This window comes from Chrysochloris asiatica, unplaced genomic scaffold (assembly GCF_000296735.1).
Source record: "Chrysochloris asiatica unplaced genomic scaffold, ChrAsi1.0 scaffold00048, whole genome shotgun sequence".
NCBI classification, from domain to species: Eukaryota; Metazoa; Chordata; class Mammalia; order Afrosoricida; family Chrysochloridae; genus Chrysochloris; species Chrysochloris asiatica.
In genome coordinates this window covers 10183103-10194242 of record NW_006408566.1, presented here as the reverse complement: position 1 = coordinate 10194242, position 11140 = coordinate 10183103, and the positions used below count along the sequence as shown (strand labels likewise).

Genomic DNA, 11140 nt, shown 5'->3' with positions numbered 1-11140 from the left:
TTGGCAGAATTCTTCTAGTTCATCCTCACTGGCTTTAGTGTTTGGTACATAAATTTGAATAATAGTGGTATTAACTGGACTTCCCTGCAGGTGTATAGATATTATCCTATCACAGACAGTGTTGTACCTCATGACTGATCTGGATATGTTCTTTTTGGCAATGAATGCAACACCATTCCTCTTCAATTTTTCATTCATGGCATAGTAAACCATGTGGTTGTCAGATTCAAAATGGCCAATACCAGTCCATTTCAGCTCACTAGTGCCTAGATATCGATGTTTATGCATTCCATTTCATTTTTGACAACTTCCTATTTTCCCAGATTCATACTTCGTACATTCCATGTTCTGATTTTCAATGGATTTTTACAGCTATTTCTCTCATTTTCAGTTGTGCCCCATCAGCAAATGAAGGTCCCACAGGCTTTTCTTCCACGGGCTTTACTCCATTCACGTTATCACGGTCAACTCTACTTTGAGGAGGCAGTTCTTCCCAGATGCATTTTGAGTGCCTTCCAACCTGAGGGGCTCATTTTCCGGCACTATATCTGACAGTGTTTCTCTGCTATTCATAAGGTTTTCAGTGACTAAATATTCAGAAGTAGTTCGTCACTCCTTCTTCCTAGTCTGTCTTTGTCTATATATAGAGATATATATGTATATCTATACAAACACACATATTGTGTATATATATACCAAAAACATTTGCCAACTCAATGTTTTTTTTACATGTAGCCCATGTTTGTCTTATTCACCACAGAATTGCCTGGCACTGAAAAATACTCAGTTTGTTTAGTGAAAGAATGCATTTGCCTTTATCCTGCTTTTCTAGACCCTGCTGTGACCACACACACATGTTGTCATGAATTATTGAAATTAAGAAGAAGCTGAAGTTTCAGAGGAGTTATGGAATGGCTTGAGTGTAGAAGTTTCACTTGGTTAGCATCCAAGTACTTCAACCAGTGCACCATTGTGGTTCCTTAAGCATTTGACTTAAGAAGGTGCTCCTCAGAAAGCAGTAGCAGGAGAAATGGAGGTGCCCCTGATTGTCTCAGGGACAGCTACACTACCTCTGCCACCCTGAGTATGAACCCAGGGCAGTGACTGGAGCAGGTTAGGATAGGCATGAACTCTATGTCCAAACTCCTTGACAGAGCTCAGTGAATCTTGGAGTGACTTCATTTGATGAGACCAATGAATATTAAACTAGACAGAATCATAGAAGATAATAAATATAGAGGCACTGATGCCATTGCTTTGAGAATCTAGTATGTGGTTAGTTTCTGTCTGGTTTATATTTAAATCTGTGAGATACTGTGTTAAATGCTTGGAGAATAAAGATTAATAATCCCCTGCACCCCAAGAAAGATTTGCTAGTGAACAAGATTTTTTAGACTAATATCTTACTATAATGTAATTATAATAAGTTTGAGTTGTGCACAGGATGCTTCGTTCATTCACAGAAGGGGCACCAGACCCCATGTGGGTTGACAGGGCTGAAGGTGGGCAGAAGGCTTCCCGAAGACAACTAAAGCATGAAGACTGAAACACAACAGCAAGATGGGGAGGGTGAGTCAGGCAGAAAGAGCACCATGAGTTTGACACCGTAGGTGTTCAAATGAATTATCAATTACTGTGGGTGCTTGTAATGAACTGAGATGGGAAGCCATCAGGAGATTCCTGAAGCCAAAATGAAGGCAGACTAGCACTAAAGCTTGGTCAAAAATTATCAACACAGATGTTGAAATGTTAACTAGAATATTCTTTAGTTCTCTACATTACACCTTCAAGGACTATGTCATGATCCAACATTTTACTTTTATGACCGTGAAGAAATCTACTCTGTTTTGCACAGTAAAGGCGTGCATCTGGCAGTAATGAATGCCGAGGTGGGAGGCAAGAGTGACAGCGATAGTGATGGTTCAGGGTATGTGTCAGCCTGGCAGGGTCATGATTCTCGGTAGTTTGGCAGTTATGTAATGATGTAGTCATTTTCCATTTTGTGGCTAATTTTTGCCTAACAGCCTGGTCTTGGGAACCCGATTGTCACACGAGGAGTAGGTACACAGGTGGTTAGCATACACAGTGCTCCATAAATGATGTCCTGGAGTCTAGTCTTAAATTCCAGACTCAGCACTGCCAAGCTCAGAAGCTTATTCTGGCTTGTGGTCTCTGAATCTTGTTAATGGTATTATTTTTTCCCCAGCCTCTGGACTTAGAAGCCATGACTTGATCCAAGGATGCCAACTCCCCTGGCATCTTGACCAGGTCCACTTAGTTACCAAAGTCAGGCAACGCTGTACTTGAGAGGTCTCTTAATGAAGCCAGCTGTTTTCTCATTTGAAAACATTGTTTCTGTCCTGTGCCATGTCCCTGTCATCTCTTCAGGGCCATACTTCAGCCCCTGTCCACTTCCCTATTGGCTCTTACCTTACCATTCATTCCAGCCTCCTCATCTTCCTTCTCTTCCTCTTACCACCCCTACACACATAGACACACACACACACAATGAGTTTTTCCCCATTCCCAGAATCCTCCAGATGCATGTACTTTTGTGTGCTCATCCCTGGGAGGGACAAAGCGTTAACATGCTTGAGTGCAAGCTCAAGGTCAGAGGCTTAAGTGCACCTAGAAGTGCCTCTGGTAGCGTAGTGGTTACGAATCAGGCTGTGAGCCGCAAGGTCAGGAGTTCGAAACTACCAGCGGTTCCATGGGAGAAAAATGAGACGGTCTACTCCTGTAAAGATTTATAGCCTCGGAAACCCTGTGTAGGGTCGCTATGAGTTGGAACCGACTCCATGGCACACAACAACAACAACAGAAGTGCCTCAAAAGAAAGCCCTGGAAATTGAATTCTGAAAAATCAGCCTTTGAAAAACCCTACAGAATACAATTCTACTCAGACACACATAGGATCTCCATGAATTGGCATCAATGTGATGACAACTCACTGGATGAACCACTGCCTGTAATACCTTTCCAACCCTTTCTTTACCTAGTGACCACCCCCTTTTCTCATCTAAAGCACCTTATATATGTGTCACCTCATCTACTCACCTAATGGAATTAACTGGCTTCCATGTTCCTTTCGCTATGCTTCTGTTTTCGAACATGTACACTTCTCCTTCTTGACTGTGGACATCTCAGGAGCTGGGTCCTTATCTTACCCCTTTTTCTGTTTAGCATTTAGCCTAGCTCCTGGCACCAAGAAGGCATTCTGTAATGATAGATACATACACCATTGAAATAGCCCCCTCTGCACTGGATTCTGCACTGGGGTATAGGCCTGAGTTTCTGGCTAGGTAGCTCCACATATGTGACCCATTGTTGTTGTTATTGTCAGGTGCCATCGAGTCGGAACCGACTCATAGTGACCCCATGCACAGCAGAACAAAACAATGTCCCATCCTGGGCCAACCTCACTACCGCTGCTACATGAGTCCATCAATGATGCCACCTGGCCAATCCATCTAGTTAGGGGTCTTCCTCTTTTTCTCTGACCCTCCACCTTGCCCAGCATGACATCCTTCTCCAGCGATTGTTCCCTCCAGACAATATGTCCAAAGTATGAGAGACGAAACTTAGCCATCTTGGCTTCCAAGGAGCACTCTAGCTGCACTTCTTCCAAAACAGATCTGTTGGTTCTTTTGGCAGTCCATGGCACTTTCATTATTCTCCTCCAACACCACAACTCAAAGGCATCAATTCTTCTACAATCTTCCTTATTCACTGTCCAGCTTTTGCATCCATATGAGGTTATTGAAAATACCATGGCTTGGGTCAGGTGCACCTTAGTCCTCAAGCTGACATCTCTGACCCATAGATCCCCATAATCAGTGCGTGCAAAATCAAAATCCATTTTCTTCCCTGAGACTCAGGGTCTCAGAGTATCCCTTGCTAGTCATCGTGACTCTGAGATGTTATCACCTTTAGCCATCCCTCACGCCCCACATCCCCTCCCATAAAATTACTCACCGTGGATGTTCCAATGACTGTTACTGCGGGCATTGTAATGAAACAATGGGAAGCCATCTGGGAGGTGTTTGGAGGCAGTGTTTTCACCCCTGAATAGTTTCCAATTTGTTCAATCCCACTCTAGTTTTATTTTATGTTTTATCTGGGCTATTATAATAACCTCTTGTTGATCCTTCTCTCTTCCCTTGCATTCATTCGCATTGGCACTAAAATTATCATTTTAAAAGACAGACATACCAATATCATTTTTTAGTCTGCTCAAAACCTTGTAAGGTTTCCACCTTCCACTTGACTTTTCCTCCATCCACTCATCCTAGCCACATGAAATGGCCTTACGTTTCCATGACTTTATGACTTTATGGCTTTATTCATCCTTTTCCCTTGCTTGTGTCTATTTATCAAACTTCTCCATTGAATCCCAACTAAAAGCTGCAAGCTTCTTATGTCACTCATCAAAATTTAGTTATTCTCTCTTCTGGAGTTTAGTTTTATCTCAAGTATAGATAGCACTTACAGGACAGTGGTGGTTCATGGGTAGAATTCTCACCCTCCACATTGGAAGACCTGGATTTGATTCTCAGCTCGCGCTCATCAGTGTAGCCATCCCCATCCTTCTGTGGAGGCACGTGTGGTTAGGATGCTGGGAAGGTTTCTGTGGAGTTTCCATACAAACACAGACTAGGAAAAGTCATAGTGATATACTTGCAAAATTCAGCCTGTGAAAGCAGTATGGGTCACAACAGTCCAATTGCCTTATGTATGAGATTGCCAGGCTAACTCAGTGGTAACTACCAACAATATTGTTCCGACTTATAGTGACTTTGTATATGGTTTCTGAGGAGTTGCTGGTGAGTTTGAACCACTAACCTGTGGTTAGCAGTCCAGTGCTTTTCCTACAGTACCACACCAGGAGTCCAACAACAGTCATTATTGGCATTAGAATAAGCCTAGCTTCATGAACATCTGTCTCATGTTGTATTGTGAAATCTTTAAGGCAAGGACTCACCTCTTTTTCATGTTTCCTTGTCATTCTTCCCTCAACTCCATGACAATCATCAGTAAATGAGTAACTGAGTTGAGCTTTGCTTATTCTTCGTTCATTCTGTGCAGGAACTCTATTTATTCAGCTGGTTGGCTTACAGATAGATGTTATTTGTTGTTAAATGCCATCGAGTCGGTTCCGACCTATAGCAACCCTGTATAGGGTTTCCAAGGAGCAACTGGTGAGCTTGAAACACTGATCTTGTGGTTCAAACCAACTTTGCAGTCCAGCACATTAACCCACGGTGCAACACCAGGACTCCATTATACATAGTTGTTGTTGTTGTTGTTAAGTGCCGGTGAGTCTGTTCCAACCTATAGCAATCCTATATAGGGATTCCAAGGAGCAACTGGTAAGCTTGAACCATTGACCTTGTGGTTCATACCAACTTTGCAGTCCAGCACATTAACCCACAGCGCCACACCAGGACTCCCTTATACATAGTTGTTGTTGTTAAGTGCCGTCAAGTTGATTCTGACCCATAGCATCCCTGTATAGTTTCCAAGGAGCGGCTGGAGAGTTTGAACCACTAACCTTGCCATTCAAACCTACTTTGCAGTCCAGCACATTAACCCACAGTGCCACACCATAGGCACCCAATAAATATGTGGGAATTGAATTGTTAAGTAATTCTATCATTTGAGAAATGTCTCCTTGAAAACAGAACTGCCTTTCTCATTTTACATGGAGCGTACGTTTTCCACCACCAACTACCTATTCCCGCTTAGCTGTGTGCAAGCACATCAATTTTGCAGCCACAAATGTGACTAGCACTCCCCACGGGTGAGTGCTGATTGATGCTAACTATAGATGCCGTGGAAATATTAATGAGCTGTCGCGTCTTAGAAATGTTCAAGGGGATTTCTGCAATATTTAAAAACATGCCAAGGTTCTTGGAATGGAATCCTTTGACTAACAAGGGCATTTTCTTTTGAAACATGTATTACTTAAAATACTAAAATGAATCTTTAAATACATTGAGCCGGCTTAGAGAATAGTTGATTCCTCTGTTGGTTGCTGTGACTATTAAGGTATCTTTGTGGAGTTTGCGTTTTATTAGGTGCTAGAACCTTGGGGAAGTTCCTTAGACTGTCTGAGGATCATTTCTCTCATCTGTAAAATAAACTTGGAAACATGTATCTCATTGATATGCAGGGATTACATGAATCAAGTGCCTGCTGTATTGCACGTGCAAATGAGGGCAGGGATGAAGGTGATAGTTCTTTTTGTTCTTCTTGTGACATCACATCCAGGTATTTTGGAGCCTCACCTTCCCCTAAAAGCCCCCACTATTCTGAGTACAGTTTGGATCTTTTTCTCAAAGTTGCCCTCCTCCTTATATGTATTTATTTACTTAGCTTTAAAAGGAGAGACCATCTTAATATGCTGGGGAGAAATAAACTAGGATAGTTCCCAAATGTCAATGGTGATGAGTCAAGAAAAAGTGCAAGTGGATCCAATTGGACTAATTAATTGGAAGATGAGATTTTGGCATTTAAATAACCTCAGAGTTTCAGTTCAGCTTTGAATCATTTTTTTCTTAATAGCTAGCCCAAATCCTAGTGATTCATAGAAGAAAACAACAGACACTGATGGTGGTTTTTTTTCGGGATGACAGTATATGGAATGATTTTGAGTTTTATTTTGTTAGTTTGGGGATTGAAGGGGGAAGGTTGATGAAGGTTATTTTTCTTATCTATATGTTCTCCATTGACTAAGGTAATTGTTTTATTTTTAAAGAGAAACGTGTAACTGATTATCTCTTTTAAAACGAGTCCCTTTCCATCTGCAGACAGTCTGCAAGTATGTGCCCCTGTGTCCTGGTGTGGCACTGTAGGATAAGCACTCGACCGCAAAAATGGTTTGAACTGCAAGGTCGGTGGTTTAAACTCACCAACTGCTCCTTGGAAACCCTATACACGGTCACTGTGAGTCGGAAACGACTCAGCGGCACTTAACAACAACAATAACAGAACCAAGATAGGAGCCCTGGTCACTGGGGGTTAAGCATGTAAGCACTAACTACAAGGTTGTCAGTTCAAACCCACCAGTCGCTCTGTAGGAGACAGCTGAGGCTGTCTGCTCTCATGAACACTTAGTCTTAAACCCAAAGGAGCAATTCTGCTCTGTCCAGTAGGACTGCGATGAGTCTCAGTCAAGCCATAGTAGTGGTCTTGGTTTGGTTTACACAGCACCAAGATAGGAACTCTTCCCAGTGAACTCTGTAAACCCTAAGTGAAATCTTGAAACTCTCCACTGTTTCTTTTGTTCGTTTTCTAGGTTACAGCACCATGAGTCCACAGGAAGACAGTGAAAATCCTCCGTGCAACAACGACCCCTTGTCAGCAGGAGTTGATGTGGGAAACCATGATGAGGACTTGGATCTGGATACCCCACCTCAGACTGCTGCCCTCCTAAGTCACAAGTTCCACCACTACCGGTTACACCACCCCACCCTTCACCACAGCCACCACTTGCAGGCCGCCGTGACCGTACACACAGTGGATGCAGAATGCTAACGATCTTCTAACCTCTGAGAGAAGACAGGATCTGGTAGAAAGAGAGTGTTCAAGAGAGAAAAAAGAACCAGCTGAAACCCACAGCACGGAGCCCCTTGTGTGTGTGTATGTGTGTGTGTGTGTGTGTGTGTGTGCTTTGTCCAGAGTGGTTTCACTCATTTCCTGCCTGTTCACTTGTTTTGACAAACAAGGACAACAACAACAAAATCACAGTTGTGTAAATGTGAGACTGGTTCTGAAATAGAGGGGGAGTAAGTCTGATTAATGAACCTGCCATAATATGAATGGAGTGGAAAAGAGGCAGATCTCCAAACATAGAGATGAAACCTTGAAATGCAACATTGAGAACCTTCGTTAAGCTGAGCCAGAGGAATGTTCCTAGCAACCAGAAACATTCGGCTCTCCTTAACTGGAAGAGAGGAAAGACTGGGCGACTGGAGATTGGGAATGTGGTACATCCTGATCTAAACATGTGCTTTGAAGATTTCATTTGTTTCTTAGTGGTACCTAGATACCACCGTGGCTGTATGGAACTCAAGCACTAAATGATGCATCTCAAAATTTCTAAGTAAAGGATTATTTTTCTACTATTTATTGAACTTTCAAACATTCTCAAACTTTTTGGGGAAAGAAAAAGAAACACCTGAGAAGTTACCAGCAAATCATCCCTAGCTGTTTTGTGTGTGATGAAGTGGTTCTTTGATTAAGGAATCCTGATTCTTATTTAACTGATAGAATCCCACTGCCCTGCTCCACAAAAATGGGAAAATGAAGAAATCTTTCTCTCTGACTTGTTTACATACATTTTCTTTAGTACATCATTTCATGGAAACACATTCTTGTTTGTAATGCAGTATTCTTTGTCTGTGTTTGGCAGAGGAGTTCAAGAAATGTTTAGACCTATTAACTGTTTCTCTATAATTCATTTCCACTGCCCATAGAATGCTTTCCTTAGGTTTTTCTAAAACCTGGTGTCACAGCCCTAGCCTTTGAGCTAAGGGAGAGTTGGATTTATTTTCCTTGTTTTAGGAACCTTATATATTTTTTAAATAGGTCCCATTTTGATTCTGAGAATGCTGAAAATGTAAGGAAAGACGTTTTTAACATGTTGAAATTTTCATTTTTAATTAAAGATTTCTTTTGAAATCAAGAGTCAAAAGCTGCTGCCAGTTATCTATGAAGTTCTCCACCTGATTGCGCTGTGATCCCACCAAGGATAAATCAAATCTAGCTAATACAAACATGGGGCATTGTAATTTTACAGTAGTGTTCTAATTACAGTGATGTATTTTAGATTCACATTTTGTGATTCAAATATGTTATAAAGACATTCTTGCACCGTGTATGTGATAAATCTCCATTTATATGTAGTTGTGGGGGAAAAAACTTCACTGAATAATGTTTTAATGATAGGGTATTATGATATAATGTAAAAAAACAATTGGTTCTTCCGCAGTTCAGAAAGTAAACTATATGTGTGCATTCAGGAAACCCCTTCAGACTTTGTATAAAATTGCAGTCTAGTGAAATAAACTGTATGCAATAGACAGTTTGAGCAGTTGCCGTGATTTCTCAACATACCCCATCTTGTTCCTCTGCCTGTACCATCCACTTTGACCCCCACCAGATCAGTCACCACATTGAAAGTCATGTCTAAGTCATTTCAGGCATGCAAATAAACTTAAGACTCTAAAGGGATAAGATAAAAAGCAAACATTAAAACTTTGGTAGAGTACAGCTTTCTGGTTGGCTAAACCCATGTTGTTAATAATGAATAAATTACTATTCTGTAAATGCTGGAGAGATTGGGTGAGTTTTCTGGCTTTTCAGAAAATCACACGTCTCTTTAGAATACTGATTTTCTCTCTTTCTCTCAAATTGAGAATCTCTGTGTTATGAAGGGGGGACATTTATATTTTCAAGAAAAGAATCACAAAATCTAAAACTTAAAAAATGAGGTATTTACCACCTGTTCAAAGATAAAAACAGGAATGCACTTTTGAGTCTTTTGCGAAAAGAATCTCTCCTATTCTAAACTTTGTTGTTGTTAAGTGCCATTGAGTCGGTTCCAACTCATAACGACACTATAAAGGGTTTCTGAGAGCAACTGGTGGGTTTGAACTGTCAATCTTGTGGTTTGCAGTCAAGTGCTGATTCTCTAGCACCACACCAAGAATTTTAAGGGAAAGTAATTTGAATTCTAAAAGCCCCTAAGTGGTGCAAAGGGATAACACGCTCACTATTACTGAAAGATTAGAGGTTTGAATCCACCCAGAGATGACTGAGAAGAAAGACCTAGTGATCCACTCAGAAATCAGCTATCAAAATCTTGTAGATCACAGCTGTACCCTGGCACACACAAGGTCACCGTTACGTCAGAGTCCATTCAAACAGTCAACTGGTTTAATTTGAATGCTTATATCTGGATAAGAAAAAAATGGCTTTGTTATAGCTGACTGTAGAATATGCCGTATAGATTTGGAAAATTTGATACGAAGTTTTGATCTTCTAAATCATCTTTTATTTTCTTCCCTAATTGTTTAATACACTTGTTGGTGGTGCAGTCTTTTTAGCCTGGTGAGTATTATTGGTTGCCTGTGCTTTGAAATCCTAGAGAGGTTCTAGGATGTCTCCAATGAGACATGTGTTCTCCAATGAGTGATACCTTCTCACTCATTGAGGCCACCTACTGCCTATAATCAACATTGCTTGTCAATGGCGTTAGGAGCTCAGGGACACCCCCACCCACCCAGGTCACTTTATACAGTCAGCAAAAGAAGCAAGGTCCCAACACACACTGATTCTCATGCTATGTGTTGATCTGTTTTTCTCATAAATTTATTTTTAAATTTTTAGAAAATGTAACTTTTCTCTGCTCCTTGTTGTTCCTTAAATACCTCCCTCCCTCCCAGTGCCATCAAGTCGATTCCGACTCAAAAACTGTCTAGGGTTTCCAAGGCTGTAAATCTTTACAGGAGCAAAAAGCCTCATCTTTCTCCCAAGGAGTGGCTGGTGGGTTTGCACTACTGACATTGCAGTTAGCAGTATTTGGAAGATACGTCCGATTTCCTGGGACGGGTTTACATTGCATGTCACAGAGACTAAGGAATGTGAAAAGAAATCCTGGAAGATCATTTAAGCTAATTTTTCCATGGCACTGGACTACTCTAAAGATCTTTTTTTAAAGTATATCTGGTAAAATAATTATATTCTTAAAACAGACCAGCCCACTCTCATCTGTGTCCTTTTAGGTCTGTTTCTGAACAGAACAGTAGTGATTTTCCTGGCTGAAATACAATGCCATATTGAGAAAATTTCTTGTAATTTTTCAGCTAAAGAAATATATTCCTATGATTATTACTTAGAACCTTGTAAGATGGTCTTTCCAGAACTAAACTAAGTGTTTTAAGTATATTAATATACATATATTTGTATGTACTGTTAAGTGTCATCAAAACAGTTCTGACTCATAGTGACTCTGTGTAAGGTTTCTAAGAAGACGCTGATGAGTTTGAACCATCAACTTTGTGATCCATTGCTTATCCTACAGCGCTACACCAGGACTCCATATACATACACATATATATGGAATACATACAGGTAT

General features: G+C 40.9%; 1 protein-coding gene across 1 annotated transcript in view; it reads left to right on the top strand.

The window, feature by feature from the left end:
• Window positions 1-7536, top strand: part of CACHD1 (cache domain containing 1) — a 228958-nt gene extending 221422 nt beyond the window's left edge. Inside the window, exon 26 of the mRNA XM_006862460.1 lies at window positions 7298-7536. Coding sequence (XP_006862522.1) covers window positions 7298-7536 — 239 coding nt within the window. The remainder of the gene's footprint in view (window positions 1-7297) is intronic.
• Window positions 7537-11140: the final 3604 nt, after the last annotated feature.